At 34.7% G+C, this 19,360-nt stretch overlaps 1 protein-coding gene across 46 annotated transcripts in view; it reads right to left on the bottom strand.

Moving 5' to 3' along the window:
* Positions 1-19,360, bottom strand: part of PTPRD (protein tyrosine phosphatase receptor type D) — a 2,277,302-nt gene that overhangs the window by 65,586 nt on the left and 2,192,356 nt on the right. For all 46 annotated transcript variants that reach the window (XM_045069786.1, XM_045069815.1, XM_045069785.1 and 43 more), the window contains one exon: positions 10,111-10,234. In XM_045069786.1, the coding sequence (XP_044925721.1) occupies positions 10,111-10,234 (124 nt within the window). The remainder of the gene's footprint in view (positions 1-10,110; positions 10,235-19,360) is intronic.

The following is a 19,360-nucleotide window of genomic DNA, read 5'->3' as shown; positions in this document are numbered from 1 at the left end:
GACTCTGTCCTGACCCACAGCACGGTACCAAAACCCAGATAGTCTTATTTCTTTTCACTACTACAAATCCTTAGTAGTGAAAACAAAACAAAACAAAACAAAACAAAACTTTTTTGGCAAACCAGTTTATTCCCTGTTGTGAGACAGAAGTATTCAAGACCCAATGGACCACAAAAGCTATCTTTTACTTAGTAAATAATGTCTCCTCAAGTTCAACATCTACACCTACACAGTATCCCTAACAACAATGAATTGATTAAGACCAAGATTACAGTTTTTAGACCCACAATGCAGAAAAAATGTTAACTTTATTGCTGACAATGGCAAAATAAGAGAAAACAGAAAAATGAAATCCAGTAATACTTTACTAGTAAATTTACTTAATTTCAGATGACACAGGCCTTGTTTTGCCTTCACTTGTACTATGAAGGCCACCCGCAGCCACACCAGAACTAGCAAAATGAATGATGCTCTTGGCGTTCCAGCAAAGAAAAGCCAATGCTTATTGCAAAGGTACAGTGTATTATCTGACTCAGTGTCCCCAGAGGTACCAAGCATTAGCAAATTGCCTTCCATGCTTCTAAGGTGCATAGGAGAACTATTTTACAAGCATGCCATGTTCTGTGGGCTCCTCCTGACAATGAGTTAACAGGAGAATGGGTAATTTGGAAAGAGTTTGTGAAGCCAGGCTCCACCCCTATCAAGGTTCTGAGTCTTCTTCCCCTTCATTTTCCGTTCCCCAGTACTGCTAATGCTGAAGAGGCTGGGTTATGAGAGTAGTCACAGAGGAGGATGTGGGTGATTGAATTGTCATTGAATGAATTCCAAGGTTAGCTACGCATGTTGGGAATCATCAGCACCTGTGATGGAGGGGACTCATTTCTAATCAGGGAGCACTCTGCCCTGAAATGAAGCAAAGCTTGGGCCAGTACAGCATCACAGAGTTTTGGTCAATTATATTTATATTAATAAGGATGAAATTATTATGTTGCTTTATTTAACATAGTATGAATCAAAGCAGAATATAGCAAAAGGAGCTCTGTCTGTAGGAAACTTGCAGAGCCCCAGTTTCCTCACAGATCCTAAAATATGAGCAGTATTTTCATTAGGTCCTTACCCAACACCCTGTGAAAATCTAATGACTCAATGCATTTGAAACTTCTAAAATACCAGTGGATTTGAAACTTCTAAAATACCAGTTATTCTTATGATCAGGATAATAAACAGTAATGAAATAAGACTACTTCTTCCTAAATACTCTACTGATGAAAAGCTATTCCACATCTGGAAGGCCCTTTTCCATTTTCTATTAAAAAAAAAATAATGGAGAGGACAACAATAATTGTTTTATGACTTCCCAGCAATATACAACCTGTGATTATATTTTAACAACAGAACCACAGCACAGATGATGTAGGTTTCTCTACAGCCTAAGCAATGAAGTGTAGATTCATTAGCATAATCTTCAGATCTGTACAATAAAAATGGAAAAAAAATTCCCAATAGCTAAACTAAAGACAATGGAGAGAAAAATAAACTTATGGACCTTTTTGATTTTACTTTTTGATTGGCTTCCTGAAAACAGAGTAAAGAAGAAAACCAACACAGCTAGCCATCCCTCAACTTTTTTTTTTTTTTCTCTTTTCCAGATAAGAAGCACAAGGACAGGCTGAGGTAGGAACTGGGGAGTACTTGATCTCCTCTCCACACCACTTGCTTGGCTACACGCAAGAGAAAGATCTCATTTAAATAGCTCCCATTAGTCTTTAGGCAGGTTGCAAGCTCCTTGTGAATTTGCTCTAAGTTTCCAAAGGGTAAGTCCTCTCTAGCTCCCTACTTAAGATAAATTAAGCTATAAAAATGTGTGCCGGGCTCCTCAAAAAGAATGTTTTTATTAAAAAAAAAAATACCACCCTGAAATAAGATTAAATTTTGTCATGCCTATAAACAATTAACTTGAGAAGTGAAGGACTCGAAATATTAAAAAAACAAAACAAAACACACAACTGTTAAATTAATGTCTGATGTTCTGAGCAACCTGACGAAAATAAACTCAACCAATAGTTGGATGAGATTTAGACCAGTTTTTCTTTTTGTTTTTTTCTTAGATAGGACATACAGTCTAACAAAATTCCTTTGCTAATTTAAATAGAATTTCAGGAGCAAAATAAAACAAACAGCAGGTGCCCACAAATTAGTCATTAGTGTCTGGAGGAAGGGAGGAGAAGAGAGGGGAAAGAGGAAAGGAGAGACTGGGAAAGTACAGGAACCAAGAGGGAGGGGAAAGAATTATATTTATTGAACTGATGTGAGAAATAGCACATGGCAGCTCTTAAAGGGATTTGTTGCTCAGAAAAATAATTTAAATTCTTTGATGTTAGAGTTTCATATGGAACATTTATACTTATAATAATGTAATTCACATTTTATTAGAAAATGTTGGGCAGACTGTATTTACTTATTTCCCTGTGGCTTTTTTGTTTTGTTTTGTTTTTACTTATTGAAAAAAATATCAGGTGATACTAGAAAAAAGCAGTTAACTCACAGCACAGGAAAGATGTGAATGGAACAATACGTTATCACGTGCTGACAGCTGTGTTAAACGCATCAGTAACCGCCGAACAGTGCAGTAAAGAAGCCAAGGCATGACTTAAATAGCAAGCACTAGTGTGGTGGTAAAAGCTGAATCAACAATACAAGGGAATACCAGTAGTTTCTTCTCTTTACTTCTAAAAAAATATTATTTATCTTAGGGGCAGTGATTCCCTGGGAGTCACTTTCTCATTTGAAAGGTGCTAAATTGCCCATCTCACAAACAACTGAGTTGTTGTAACATCAGCTGTATTATTTACAGTTAGATTTTTTTTGAATCGCTCATATTATGTAAATCAAACAGATGATGTATTTTGTATTTCCATTTAAACAAACATATCCTCCCCCTGCTGAAATTTGTAATGTTATTATGGGTCTGGTTTCCATTTATCAAGCACCAATGTACATATTTTTTCTTCACAGAGTATTCCAACTACATGCAGTTTTCTCACTTGGATTTTATTAGTTTTTCCATAGATCATATACAGAAGAAATCCCATCTGAGGACAAAAGGACATATTGATAGTAATAATAGAATTCATAAGAACACCACTGATAATTTCCATAGTTTCCGATATTTACTGGGCATTTTCTTTGTGCAAGACACTCTCCCAAACCCTCATATATATTAATTCAGTAAACTGTAGTAATTGTTCTAGGAAGTAGGTGCTATTTTTAATCCTATGGCACAGATGAGGAAACTGAGGCACAAAATCTTCAGAAGCAAGAAGAGTCTAGTATGATTTAATAGGAAAATTCTTGAGAAGTGTATGGGCCCTTGCCAGGATGTATCCATTAAAGAGAAAAAGTGAATACATATATTTATGTTTTGAACTTTAATATAGTCCCCCCACCAGAAACAATTTCACAATGCTTCTCTTATTAAATTAATAAGCACTTGTGTCACAAAGTGCATATAACACCATGTGGGCTATTCTTTATCATTTCTCTTTGGTTTTAAGATTTTATTTATTTATTTATTTATTTATTTATTTATTAAGAGAAAGAGCACAAGTGTGGAATGAAGAGAGGGGTGGAGGGAAAGAGAGAATGTCAGGCAGACTTCCTGCTGAGTGCGGAGATGGCCTCCAGCCTGGCTCGGTCGCACAACCCTGAGATTATGACCTGGGCAGAAATCAACAGTCAGATACTTAAATAACTGAGCCAGCCAGGCACTCCTACACTTTGTCGTTTGTAACTCTTTCGTAGATAGAACCATTTAAATCTGGCTTGGTAGAAGAGACACATACAGGCTAATGGTTTTCTTTGGCGTAAACCCTTTATCTTAAGGGGCACCTGGGTGGCTCAGTGGGTTAAGCCTCTGCCTTCGGCTCAGGTCATGATCCCAGGGTCCTGGGATAGAGCCCCTCTCTGCTCTGCAGGGAGCCTGCTTCCTCCTCTCTCTCTGCCTGCCTCTCTGCCTGCTTGTGATCTCTGTCATATAAATAAAGAAAAAATATAAAAAAAACCCAAAAAACAAAAAACACCTCTATCTTAAATGTGGGTTGTTTGTTTCTTTGTTTTAGAATAACGAATCTCTTAATGTCCAAGATTCAGTATTTATCTAATAAATATTGCTCAGTGTTTATTGATTTCTAGATTTAGAATCAACTTTCAGAATTTTAGGTGGAGCAGGAAAGGTCTTACCCATTCTCATTCTTCTCTCTTAACAGAACAAAACATGCCAAGTCAGAGGTTTTTAAATGGACAAATGGGCTTAAAAAAACTTCTGTGTCCTTGAACTCTATGAAATTAGTGTACAAATACATTGGATAAGTGTCTTTTGTTTTCAAGTGAGGTTTAAAATGCTTGTCAGATTCTAAAAAGGATCTAGCTTCCTCAAAGTGTTAATTTTAACTTAGAGTTTAGTTTCAAGTCTTCGGTCTTCTTATTCAATGTTCTTCTTAATAGAACTTTAAAAATAATATTAAGCAAATAAAAAAATCCACCTGAAAGCATTTATATGTCATTTATTCTTTGGAAAACTTCACTTTGACTAGAGTCTAAGAACACAGTTGAAGACTTCTAGTTCTCAGATTTCTGACATGAATGTTTGAAAATGTATATTTCAAAATTCCTAGACAGTCTCCCCAGCCAAAAACCCATCATTTTTAAATTAGGTATGACATATATAGGCACAGTCATTATGAATTCAAAAGCTGCTATAGTTCTGAGTGGCCAGTTCGAAAGAATTGCAATCTAGAGTCTGACTGACTTGTATTAGAATTTTGGCTCTGTCACTACCAGCTATTAATTATAAACAAGTCACTTGAATTTTAGAAGTTTAACAGTACTAGATTTTGAGGTCGTTCAGAACATTATAAAGAAAATCCATCCATGAATTCATATATGATATAAAATCTATGACATGATAACAAACACACCATAGGTAGCCAGATAATTATATCTATTCTAACTTCTTGACTTTTTTGTTGACATAAAAAGTTGAGTTTTATTTTTTAGTAAAAAAAGGTTGGGTTTTAGTCCTGGTAAACAATGTTTTTAAAATTCCATTTAAATATGGCTTTTAAAGTGAAATGTTAATTTCATTACTAATAGCCATAGAACACTTTTTTTTTTTTTTTTTTTTTTTTTTTTTTTTTTTCCATAGCTGTGGACAGCAGCATTGAACAGTAATTTCATTTTAGGGGGAAATACCTTTTTTTTTTTTTTTTTTAATCTAGGACTGAAAGAATTAGATTGAAGTTATACTAGTTATAAGACATTACAGTAAATACTCTGCTACTAATTCATATTCCTGGGTTTATAAGGAGTTGAAGATACATACACAGATACCAAGGTAAGTAGATCATCTATGGAACATTCTCCAGAATAGATCACATCCTTGGTCCTAAATCAGGACTCAACCGGTATCAAAAGATTGGGATCATTCCCTGCATATTTTCAGACCACAATGCTCTAAAGCTAAAACTCAACCACAAAAGGAAGTTTGAAAAGAACCAAAATACATGGAGACTAAACAGCATCCTTCTAAAGAATGAATGGGTCAACCGGGAAATTAAAGAAGAATTGAAAAAAATCATGGAAACAAATGATAATGAAAATACAACGGTTCAAAATCTGTGGGACACAACAAAGGCAGTCCTGAGAGGAAAATATATAGCGGTACAAGCCTTTCTCAAGAAACAAGAAAGGTCTCAGGTACACAACCTAACCCTACACCTAAAGGAGCTGGAGAAAGAACAAGAAAGAAACCCTAAGCCCAGCAGGAGAAGAGAAATCATAAAGATCAGAGCAGAAATCAATGAAATAGAAACCAAAAAAACAATAGAACAAATCAACGAAAGTAGGAGCTGGTTCTTTGAAAGAATTAATAAAATTGATAAACCCCTGGCCCGACTTATCAAAAAGAAAAGAGAAAGGACCCAAATAAATAAAATCATGAATGAAAGAGGAGAGATCACAACTAATACCAAAGAAATACAAACTATTATAAGAACATACTATGAGCAACTCTACGGCAATAAATTTCACCTTTGGAATCAGTTAGAGATAGATGCTTTTGACCTTATTTCCGCAACTACAGGGCTCTAATGTATTTGGATCACTGATGATTTCCCATATTGTGTCATTGCTTCAGGTTAGTTGTGCCATAAAATAGGAAATTAAATACTAAAATACAGTTTTGTATTATCTGTAGGTTAGCTCAATGATCAAATGGATTTTTAGGCAAAATTATAAATGTGGACATTTGGATTCAAACTATGACTTAGTCAGAGACACATTGTCTATCAGCAGGAAAGCAGTGTGAATGAGGTGCGCCCATGCAAGCATGAGCTGTGGAATCAGAAGAGCTCACTTCCAACTTGAGCTCTATTACTTATATATAATACAACTGTGTATAAATACACACACACACACACACACAGTAAAGTAATGTAATATATACAGTAAATGATATAATTGATGAGATAGCTATATACAGTTAATTTGTAGAAGTCAAATATAAAAGAGATTCCATTAATATGTGGAATTTAAAAAATAAAACAAATGAATAAACAAATAAGAAGTAGAATCAGACCTATAAACACAGAGAGCAAACTGGTGGTTTCCAAAGGGAAGGGGGGTTAAGAGGATGGGCAAAATGGGTGAAGGGGAGTGGGAGATACAAGTTTCCAGTTATGGGATAAATAAATCATGGGAATAAAGGACACAGCAAAGGGAATATGGCCACTGATATTTTAATAGCATTGTGTGGAGAGAGAGAGGCTACACTTGTGGGGAACTCAGCATAACTTACAGAGAAATTGAATCAGTTGCATAAGATTCATGTTGTGTACTTAAACTAGTACAACACTGTATGTCAACTACACTCAAATTAAAAAATTAAAACAAAAATAAAGTTTTCAGCTGAGGAACTGACACTCAGAGAAGATGAGGCTAAGTGACAGAGCTGTGACCCAACCCAAATTTCCTTGCTTTTCTCATCTTTTGGCTTATCCATTTCTTTTTTCCTACTTAAGTAAAACTAATGAGAAACTTTGGATTCTATAAGATTAAACAAATGATACATTATTTTATTTATATATAAGTATTAGTATCAATTTAGTTTTTGGCAATATTTACTTAAACCAGAAAAATAAATCCTATCACCTCTCTTCCTCAGGAATTACTGATGTCTCTTAAGGATAGCTTAAACATGGAGGGGTTGCCAACAGTAACTGGACTGTTCAAAAATTTGTGTTTCCATACGTCTTGCTCTATAATTCAACAATTGTAAGTATTCTTGTAGTTGGAACTCTCTTGAATTTATCCTACATTTTCCCCAGCATAAATAAAATGACTGTGATTTGGAAATGTGTCATGAAATATCACTATTTTCACAGAATTCAATAAGTACACTCATGCTGACACATAATTCCCCATTCTTTAGTTTATTTCCTCTGCCATTGCTCAGTGGAAGTAGTATAAAGGTTTTGCTCTAGGAAAAAAAGATAAAGATAATACGAATCACTGTGGCAACTTCCAGTTTTCCTTTATTGTCTGCCAGACCACTCTGCAAAGTAAACATGAAGAGGGCCCAGCACAACTTAGAGAACAGCAGCAGAAATGTCCAAACTAAAACCTTCCACTGAAGTCTTTTAAGTCATCACTACCAGTGGAACCTGAAACAACCATGTTAAATTTTCTAAATTGTGCATTAAGTCTCTTAACATTTAAATCCTCTTGAAAAATCTGGCTCTGTGTTATTAAAGCTCCCTTTATGCAAGAGGCCCCAGTTAGGGGTTCTGTGGTTACTATTCCTGTTGCCAGCATTCCTTTTCCAAGCTTAAGATATAGGATGATCATTTACCCCCTTAAATATCTGCTGAGTAGGGCTTAGTCTAAGATAAAATGCTGTTCATGGTTGTAATCTAGATTAAAGCTCTCTATATAGCCCCATAAACTTCAATTAAATGCTTCTAACCTTTTGCATAAGACTTAAAATTGAAAGACTTTGGTTTCTAGGTCAGCTCTAGATTTAGGGTATATTTGTGAGCATAGAGCTATAAAAAGGCAGGTTTTAGTCTGATTCAAGTTCTTTTACTTTTGTACTGTAAAAATAGCATAGGAATGAAATGTACATCATTTCCATCTATCATAATAAGGGACATAAGGGACAAGGAGGAATATTCTTTGTCCTTTGACATACTTTACTGTTAAGACGGTGGAAAATAGCAGGTTAAGGAAAATAATGATAAAGTGGGCAAAAGTACAGGCATGTAGTAATACTAAATGACCTAATTCCAACTGGAAACAATGCTACAATATAGCAAAGGCAGACTGACACGTTCTCCAGCCAAGATCATGCCAAATAGGTTCTCAATTTACATTCATTTAATTTTTATAGTTTACCTATTTCACTAATGGAAAAAAGATTCCTCTCTTTCACTTGTGACTTGGTTTAGTTTCTTATTAACCAAGGAGTTGATTTAAGAGACTTGAGACAAGAAATTGCTGGTTTTGTTTCGTGTTTTTTACATTTTGAAGTGGGATGTAAAGATAAAATGTAAATGCTATATGCTAATCTTCCACATATACCAATTACAGTTCTCAAATAGGACTTGAAGCAATTACCTGTGTGACACCATCCTACTTGAAGAACCAGGATTGATGAAATTTTGATACACCTGATCAATTTTTCCCATATGGAAAAAGGTTAACTCTTAAATTTCTAGTATCTTCAGTAGCCTCAAAAAGGAAGTGTAACATTTTCCAAATGTAAAATTGATTGTGAGAACATTACAAAATATATCTGTGCCACATAATACCATTTTGAAGAAAGAGGAGGGTACAGGTATGACCTTGCTCAAATGCTGAAAGATAGGTCCTCCCCCAAAACTGGAAATAAATGTATTGTTTGCCTTAGGTGATTACTGGGGAGGTCTTTAAGCAGTGTCTCACTTTCAAATTAATTTTGGGTACTAAACAAAGAAGGTAGGACATGTAGAGCCTAGTCAGAGTTATGAGAAAAAGTTACGTAGGCATCATAGATTTGGGAAGCAGAAAAAGTGAAAAATACTTGAACGATGAAGATGATGTTTGAACTGCCAGGTTCTAAGAAGGACTGGGTCTGAAACTGGTATTATTTAATGTTTAATAAAACATTTGGAAGAGGGTAAGTGGTGAGCTTTCAAGTATGAATTCAAGCCACAGAGTTTTTCTAAAGGATGCCAATGAGAATGATATGGTATGTGGTAGTTGGTGGTCCAGGTTAGCTATTATGACAGAAGAAAGGATTTAAGTGACATGGTAAACTCTTTTCTAAGGACAGAAATGTGCTACTATAGCCAAAAGAAACTAACAAAGTGCTGAGTGTTGAACATGAGCCCCTAATTGATTTTAATATGCCATGTGAAGGGATTTATTGCTGGAAAGGGATGAATGGAAAATACTCTCCTCATGAACCCTTAGAAGCAGCTAGGTGTATTAGAAGTGTAATCCTCATCTTTTAGGAGCAACCATTCCCTCTGGAATGCACACCTTGCTACCATTGTGAGAGACAGATTACCAAGCAGTCTACAAATTAGCTGCACCAGACATTTCCAATATGCTTAATTTTAATTAATCACCACACCATCAACTCCTAACCTTTAGACTGTCCCTGCTGGCTATCCAGGTTTATTTATAAACAGGTCCCCTTACCCTCATTTTAAAATAACAGCCAATGATTTTATTCTGATAATCACCGTTTTATTTATAACCATCAGAAACCATCAGTAAAATGGACAACCTTGATTTTCTTCCCCTCCATAAGCATCAACTACATTATGAAATCTTTCACCTAGAGCCAAGCCAAGAATGTAATGAGAGATGCTTGTGTGTAATATAGTATTGGGGATTTCGTGTGTCCATTTATAGTATATTTATATGAGAAAGAAAATGTGAGAACAAATGATACCTGAATCTTAATTAACTACTTCTATAGATAGCAAAAAACCTAGCTAGAACTGTATTTTCATGCAAACCCTTAAACTCATGAAAATAAAAGTATAAACAATGTCTGAATTTCCTTACCTTCTATTGCTGATAGGAGAACCCGGGAATGATCATATGCGATTACATTTGCATATCTATTCTTTGGTTTGTTTACTTCCAAGTTTGAATGTTCCCATGTGAACTGCTGGCCAGGGTCAATTGACTTTAAAAGAAAAACAGCACACACACACAAAATCAATACTTGATAACACCGATTATAGGCATTTATCACAAGTAAGAAACACGATTTAAAAAGAAAAGACTGAAGCCACACTTCAAAGATGACCCTAGCTATGAAGCTGAACACTACTATAACCAGCAAAACATGAAATGATTAATCATAGTAAAAAACAGTGATAGTCACCAACATTGATTCAAATGAAAAAAAATCAATATAGATGTTCTGTGAATATTGGAAAGGCAGGGTTTTTAAAATTGTTTTACTTTTCCATTTCCTTCTCTGCAGCTGTAGTTTACAAGTTTTCTAGTTCAATATTCCTTCTGGTTCTGTGAACATTATTTTATCTTGATTATTCTCCCTACTCTTTCCTGTCACGACCTAACCTCAGTCTTCAAATTTACTGGTCATTCACTGGCTTCATTGTACACAGGCTTTGCTATTCTTTCTTCATAAACAGTTTACAACTTTAGGGCAACTTAAAATTGTGCCTGTTTCTCCATAACACACTATTACCAGTATCACAAGGTAATTTGTACATTCACTCTAACATACACTTCATACCAAAGTAACATTCCTGAAACTCAGCTCTGGACAGGTTCGGTTCCTGCTTAAGAACTTCCACTGGTTTGAAGTGACCTACAGCTTAGATTCTAAAGTCCTTAGCCACAGTCCTACCTATACACCTTTAGTCATCTTTGCATCTACAACGATGGCTCAATAAATTATGGTTCAACATATTTCCTTAAATGAATTGAAATGATGAATAAATGTTATCGAGAAGAGTTCATAAAGAGAAATGGTGGAGTAATTCTTCCATGAACATGGGAGTTAAGCAACAGACTGTGGAGACTGCAAGGTATAGTGCACTAAAACTAATGCTTTAGCACTCATTATCATATGGTTTAATAGTAAAGTATGTGATCCTGAAATTACAACTACCAGTGATACTCCACTTTACACTGAGGAGCACTGCTGAGTATATAAACTTCTTACACATTCTTTTGTAAAATATCCCAAGAGCTCCTAGGCGCACTGATGACAGCGCTTTGGTAGAAGATATTCCTTCCCTTGATGGCCTTGTTCTTCAGACTAAGATCACTAGCAGATGTGTAAAGTGGCATGCATTTAATTAAACTAATGAAATTACATCTCTTAACACAGACACTGTTAACTCGTGTCCATTTCCACTCTTGCCACATATCCCCAGCCTTCTGAATGCTTGATTTGATACTCTTCATTGAAGAGTTTAAAAACCACATGTGAGTTTTATGTCACATGTGTTAATATGTTTAGGCTTAAAGGATGACCCATGAGAAGATCTCTGAGTAACAGGAAAATTATAGTAGCTGCTGGGTCATGTAGTATCCTCTTTAATTTTCACAAATGTTATGAGGTATGTATTGTTATTTTCCAAGACAAGGAAATTGAAGTAAAGAAAGATTAACTCAATAAATCTTACTGAGGGTCTTCTCTCTGGCAGGCATTGTGTGATTTGGTTGTTAAGTAATTTTCTCACACAGCTAGACTCATACATTCACCCTAAAACTCAGGTCTGTGTGATTTCAAAGCCCAGCTGATGATTAAAAGCTGGTAATTACCAAGGCATGACGCTACATATCCTGAAGGCCACTGAAAAACGAGGAAGCCCAACATGTGAAACACACTTAAACATAACTATCCTTTATCTTGCAAGTCCAAAAGGTTTTTCTTCTCAACTGATCATCCTCTGTCATTCTGGGGCAATTACATAAGAAATCAAGTTTTAAAAATGAGGTTGGCTTCACATGAATGATGAAACAGATGGGTTGCAGTTTACATTTATACTAGTTTCACACGGATCAAACAAACATGGATTAAATAATGCTTAACTGTCTTTGTGCAACACATACTCATCTATCTGTATCTACCTGTCTGACCAAACTTTTAACAATATACAGCATAGGTCATTATTTTGGAACTTGTCAGAAAGTCGAGAGCAGTAAACTCAGTAAGGAATAACAACTACTGAAAGTAGGTGAGGTATAAGATAATCTTTTCTACTGTGAAAAAATAAAAGTGGTTGAGGAAAATCAAATTTCAATTGTCCATGTTAATGAGGCAAAGGTATCATGGATGAATAAGAGCTTAATTCTCAAAACACACTTAAAAGAAGATTTATTCATTTATTTGTGTGTGTGTGTATGAGAGAGAGAAAGAGATGGAGAGAGAGAGAAAGAGAGAGAGAGAAAAAGAGCATGCATTAGCAGGAGGGGCAGGGAGAGAGAACCTCAAGCAGATGCCTTGCTGATCACAGAGCCTAATGAGGGGCTTGATCTCACAATCCTGAGATTATGACCTAAGCCTAAACCAAGACTCAGATGCTTAACCAACTTCTTCTGTGTTTTCATGTTTTTGTTGTTGTTGTTTTTAGTTTTGTTTTTTGTGCAGGTGCTGGTGCAGTCGTTTTGCCTCTTTGTGTTCTGGTATCTCTTGCTGAGATCCTCTTAAGGAAGAATAAAATGGTCAATGTAGAGAAAGAAGAACGCAGGTCTGGAGAAGTTGAGTTCCACTCTAATCTCATATTTTTGGCCAACCTAACATGACCATGCATCTTCCTACTATCAAGTTGAGCTGACACCACCCAAACATTATTCAAAACTATTTGAAAATAAGCACCCTTGTTCCTAGTAGATTCAATTTCTTTCTACTGTTGGCTTTTGGTTTTCCTCAGCCTGAGTCTCAAATATCTCTTCTCATCCTTTCAACTATATATATCCAAACAACTTTTGGTAAGATATCCCCTTCCTTCCCAGAACTCAATCCCAAATTCTATCCTCACAAGCTAGAATCCTGTTTTCTGTAGCTGCCCTGAAGGAAAGTTTTCAAGTTAGAAATAAAGCAAGCTAGATGTATTCAACCCAAATTTGATTAATAGACTTTTTAAAAATAAGCTATATGGCATTTGTACTTTGCATTGTCACAGAATTCATAAACAAGAATACTACTTCCTTATGTTTCCTTCCGTTTCAACAAGGTCCTTGAATGTACTGGATAAAGAGTATGTAGCACCTAAACATTCCAGAAATATCAAACTATGTTACTTTGTTTTCCTATCTGCACAGGGGCACGTGACACACTCCCCCTCCAACCTCAATACCTGCCACTTAATCATTCTAATTTTAATAGATCTTCAACTCAATGGCTTTGTCTTACTGAGAATGTGACCATAGGAAAAACTCCCTGTAATTTAAAGAAGAATAGGAAAATATTGAGTAGTCAGCTGCTAATATTAAATACTTTTCATTTACGTATCTTTAACTTGATGGTCTGAAAATTCTAATTTTTTAACCAACTAGAACTTTGTCTTAAAATAGTTAAGTGTAAAAAATAGGATATATTTAGAGAGCTTATTTTTTTCTATTTACCTATTTTTTACACACACACACACACACACACACATAATGTACTTATAATTCTGCACCATATTCTTGATAAAATGCCAGATTTAAAATAAATATTTAGGGGATGACTGGGTGGCTCAGTCGGCTGAGCAGCTGCCTTCACTTCAGGTCATGATCCCAGCATCCTGGAATCGAGTCCCATATCAGGCTCCTTGTTCCGCAGGGAGCCTGCTTCTCCTTCTGCCTCTGCCTGCCACTCTGCCTGCCTGTACTCTCTATCTCTCTGACAAAAAAATAAATAAAATATTTTTAAAAATAAATAAAATAAAATATATATTTATATCCAATAGTTAACAATAAAACATATCATATCTACTGTTTTCTTTGTGCTAAACATATGTTGACTAATTTTATCTTCACAAAGAAGTACCATTATTATCACCATTATTATCACCATTCTGCAAGTGAGGAAGTTGAGATGCAGAGAAATTAAAAAACTTTCTCAGGGTCAAACAACTGGTAAGCTCTGTTGGGGGCCCGGGCATTCTGGACTGCAGTCTGGATGCCTGGATGCCATATTGTGCTTTTTCTCTGGCCAAGCTTGAGAAGATTTCTTGATTGTTTTACATAGGTCTTTTCATTATTCTCTTGAAACACGAGAGGTTTGGAAACAAAAATCTCTTGGTGCTTCTAATTTATACTTAAAATTTTAAACTCAAAACAAGGGAGTGCTCGTAAATTTGCACATCACATTACAGTCACTGTGTAAAATTACATCCAGTGACTGAACTTTCTGGTAAAGCTAAAGCCATCAACTTAAAGCAAAGTCCTTTCAATATGGATCTGCAAAATTTCAACTTCTCTACCAAAAAGAAAAATATAATTCATATGTGTAAACTCCCTACAGTACTAGTTGTTCTGTGTCCCATTTCTCCTCACTTTACTAAGAGAAAAAGCTCAAACTATTCCCTTTAAAAACTCATCAAAGAGAAACCACAAAAAAGCTGTATCCTGTTTTTGTGTGTTTTAAAACAACTAACAAAAATTTAATTATATAGAAGGAATAGACCAGCTACTTGACTAGGCAAACTATGGGTCAGACTAACCATCCTTTTTACTGGGAATTGAACTTTTGATGACCTTAACCGCCAGAGAAAAACTATCGTTCCACAGAGTTCCTAATGAGTAGGCTCATTTACTCCTTAGTGTGGTTTGCACCCACATACTTTCAAACCCTTTTTGAGGTTTAGAAAAGCAGTTTGCCATTGACCGTATTTCTGTGAAGCCTTTTAAAATTCTCATTCATTCATATTCTTTTGCTCCAAAATTGAAAATGGTAAATTAATATGTATCCATTTGAAAAAGACCCACGTTTGCATAGTTGAGAAGGGCTATATTTTGCACAATTAGCAAAGGCCTGTAATTGGCATAATGAATACTTTCTTCAAAGAGAAGAACATGCCTTTAGTTGAATCCAATGATGCTTTCAGAAGTAGAATGTGAGGAAGGAGTGGAAAGTAGGATCATGAGCAAAGTTTGGAGGTCAGAGCCTGAGTCCCAGGTGCTAGTTTTCTCTTTGCCCATGGTTAGCTTTGGCACTCTGATTGCTCTGTTCCTTTTTTTCTGTTAATGTCTTCCCAGTGTCAGGTTGGTCCCCTCATCTTCTCTCTTCTCCTTTACCAAATTAGTTTACCAAAACTTCCCAAGTCTTTTCCTATAAAAGTATCTCTGGTCTAGGCCATGATTAGAATCTGAAGGACTGAAATAGGGACTTTTCAAGACTCTCAGTGTTAACTAATGAATACATACAGGAGTTCTCCATATTTAAGTGGAAAGATGAACTATTTATAAATGTACAACCCTTGCAAAGGCATTAAGGTATTTCAATCAGGTATTTTTATATGCAATAATTTTTTTCTTCAAATAAGTGATAAAATTATATCCCCTTACTGTTGTCTAGTGGTTTGATTTGCAACCCCAATTATAACATATTATGTAACAAATAGTTATAGAAAAGTATCTGAAGTAATGATTTATTTACATTAGAATTGATATGTAGAGAAGCAAAAAAGACTCTATAGTCACTGTAAACCAGTCAACCATATGAGATGAGTAAATATCTGAGGCAACCAGTTGATGAACATTTTTTTTTCCCTAAATGATATCTTAGCACTAAGAATGAGTTAGTTTATCTCTTTGAGAATTCCATTTACTCCCAGAAGTATAGTTAACTTTATCCTAATTTATCATAATTTCAAAATGACAAAAAACAATAATGCAACAACAGCAACAAATACTAGATTCTTTTTTAATTCAGTAGGACAATGCTATGTGATCTCTGGAATGCAGAGAAGCTATTTTACTACTTTCTATGTGTGACTAGAAAAAAACTATTTTTGACAGATCTTTTCAAAGGAGAGTTCAGAAGAGAACATACAACTTTGAGATCTGAAGATTTAAAAGGCCAGATTTTTTTTTTATTAAACTCTCCTTTTTAACGTGCCTCAACATTTTCCTAGATAGTACTGAATGTAGAAAAGAAAAATTTCTAGTTCCCAAAGGCAATGTTCTAGAAGAATGATGGAAGTGATAACTTGAATCCCAATGTTTCAGTTTTTTGCTATTTATCTCCTCCATTGAATTAAAGTACATAATAAGAAAGTGATATATAGAATTATAGCTGATGTTCCTGAAGACTAGAGCTTCATAGATAATCATTATAACAAATATAATTCACAGACTAGGATTTCTGATGTTATTTGGTAAAGCAAAAAGAATTAAAAATTTTCCAGACAGTTTGGGGCAAGAAAATGTTATTAAAATTTTATTAAACTGCTCTGATTAAGGAGATAAAGTTGATTGAATTGATAGAAAGTAATTACAGTGTTTATAAAAAGAACTGTGTATAGGTAACAAATAAAATTATCTATTGATTGCAATCTATGCACAGCATTAAGCTGAATAAATTCACAGCAGCACCCTTTCTTTTCTGTGAACAACATGGCACTAGATTCTGGCTCCAAATTAACAAGATGAATGCACCACTGTGTAAATGCTGCCACGTTTGTATTGACCCAAAAGTATTACGTGAAATAATACATCTAAAACACATGATGCAAAGTTCTTGGTTAAAGAATGGTAGATGTTTTTCTTTTCCTGTCTTCATCCACTGACTTGTGTGAGAACATCCTGATTTAAGACAATCTCAGTGTCCAAGGAATGTCTGCTTTCTCCCTGATGCTAAGTGAATCGATTTCCTTTGACAATGAAGCATAAAACTGACACAATTGTCAGTTAATTTAGGCAAGGAAATACACTTCTGCCTTGCCACTTGTTATGTAACAATATGTTCATCTATATAGTTTGGAAACTGATCTGCTTTTCTGGGGTAGAGAACAACCACCACCACCACCACCACCACCACCATCACCACTACCAGAACACAAATAACCACATGTATTTCTTTGTTTTCTGTTTCATTTGAGACCTGACCATTCAGAAATACAGTGAAAAAGTAGATTCAAAAGCAAAACTAACTGAGGTCCCTGGGTGGTACATTCGGTTAAGCATCTGACTCTTGGTTTCAGCTAAGGTCCTGATCTCAGGGTCATGAGACTGAGCCCTGTGGAGAGCTCTGTTCTCAGTGTGGAGTCTGCTTGAGATCCTCTCTCCCTCTGCCCCTCCTTCCATGTTCTATTTCTCTCTTTTTAAAATAAATAAATAAATAAATAAATATTTCTAAAAAATTTTGTAAAAATATATGTGAATGAAAAGAGTGGTTTTGTGATTGTTTATGCCTTCTACTATAGTAGCATTTCATAAATAGCAATATAAGGAAAATAAGATAAATCATCATTTGATCAGTTGAGTTTTAAGTGATAACATTATTTTTTCTTTATCATCTATACAGATTTAGAATCTAATTTTAAAACACTATTATTTCCCTCATTTTACTGTCCACTATGTATTTTAGGCTTTCAGTATTACCTTGCTATTTAATTAAAATTTTGTTAAAACTGTTTCTTCTCCCAATTTGTTTTCAGATGGGAAAGGAAAAACAGATGAGTTTCCAAACTGAAATATGAATAATTTCCTGTTCAAAGAATAAAAATTTTGCATCTGAAATGAAATGAAAAAAAAAAAAAAACATGACAGTTCCTCTAAGTCTTTGATGGAATACAGAAAATCTGAAATAATTACTTAAAAAAATTCCCTACCTCATCCTATCTTCAAATTTATTTAGTATAACTATATGGTTGAAACACATTGAGATTTTACCTGTGTTTTTTGGATACACTGTATCTTTGGATATGTATACATTATGTAATATATGTATATATACACATTTATATACTAAAAACACCTTGCTGTTAATATCATTAGTCCTTATATGTAAGGAAACAGTATAATGTACTAAATATAAGCTTCTAATTAAAGAAGATACACAGATTGATCATTACTATTTATACCCATGGTGTTCAAGTAGCTTAGAAAGTATTTACAACCTAAAGTGTCATGTTTACTTTCTTCTATGTTACATGTTGCAAGCAAACTAGAAAGGCTAGGACAAATTAACACAATGTAGAATTTTAGAGTATATTTTTAAACTAAAAGATTAATTTCAGAGATTAATTTGTTTTGTTGAAATGTATATTCATTTTATAATATAAAATTAAACAATTATAGATAAAATATATTAGAAAAATGTCCATACTTTAATAATTTTATGTACTTGAACTTTGGGGAAAAATATGGAATCACCTGAAGATATCATTACAAGGACTGTAATTCATCTGATGTTGTACACTCAGTGTTTAGCATACGGTTGATTTAAAAATGTATTTATAGAATGAATGACTGAAAAGCATTATAGGCAGTATATAATGGCAACAGTGACATTTACCCTAGAACCTTAGAAACAGTTAAATAAGTTTCCCTGATGAACATGTAACTATTAAGTAAACATATATTGGAATAGATCAGAGATATATAAAATATTTTTAAATAGTCAGAATAGCTTCCAGGCTCACACTTGTCTGAAACCTGATTCAAGATAAGAGGCATCTTGGACTTTGGCACATTTGAAATTCTAAGTGAAAAGATATTATTATTATTAATATAGCTTTCCATGCTATAATTTCTGACTTTTATATATCTACTCACTATTCTGAAGTATCACATAGGGACTGCTTGCCTGGAAACAATCTTACATACACCATATTACCAAATTTTCTGGACATACCACCTATGTGTGGATACAGTTAACCATTTTAATACAGTGGATTTTTCTTTTATTTGGGGAGGTTGTTTGTTTTAACAAATGTGCTCCTCAGAAGTCTCAAGTCCATTTGTTGGCCTTTGTGGCAGAGGATGGGACTGTCCTAATCAGATGGAAGGATAAACAGCCAAAGATTCAGCTCTGGCATAAGGTTTACATTAGAAGGGGTACATTCCAGTTTACCCCCTTGTCCCAGTTTCATTATCAAAGCACCATCTTCCAAAGTGTCCCAATTTGGGCAATACATTATAAGGTTAGAGTAGGCTCTAATTTCCTTATATCCATATCTATATCTTGGGTCCTAGGTGAGCTTCATGATACAGAGACTTATATCCATCACAGCCAAGTGAGCATATACATGCAGAAAGAGAACAAAAGAAAGACAGACAGATAGTAAGTTCATTTACAAACTCTACCGCATGGACAGGTAGGTGGGGAAAAGTAAAGACA

This window comes from Mustela putorius, unplaced genomic scaffold (genome assembly GCF_011764305.1).
Source record: "Mustela putorius furo isolate JIRA1106 unplaced genomic scaffold, ASM1176430v1.1 tig00003944_pilon_pilon_pilon, whole genome shotgun sequence".
Classification (NCBI taxonomy): domain Eukaryota; kingdom Metazoa; phylum Chordata; class Mammalia; order Carnivora; family Mustelidae; genus Mustela; species Mustela putorius.
The sequence above is the reverse complement of the archived record's forward strand: the minus strand, read 5'-3'. Positions and strand labels throughout refer to the sequence as shown.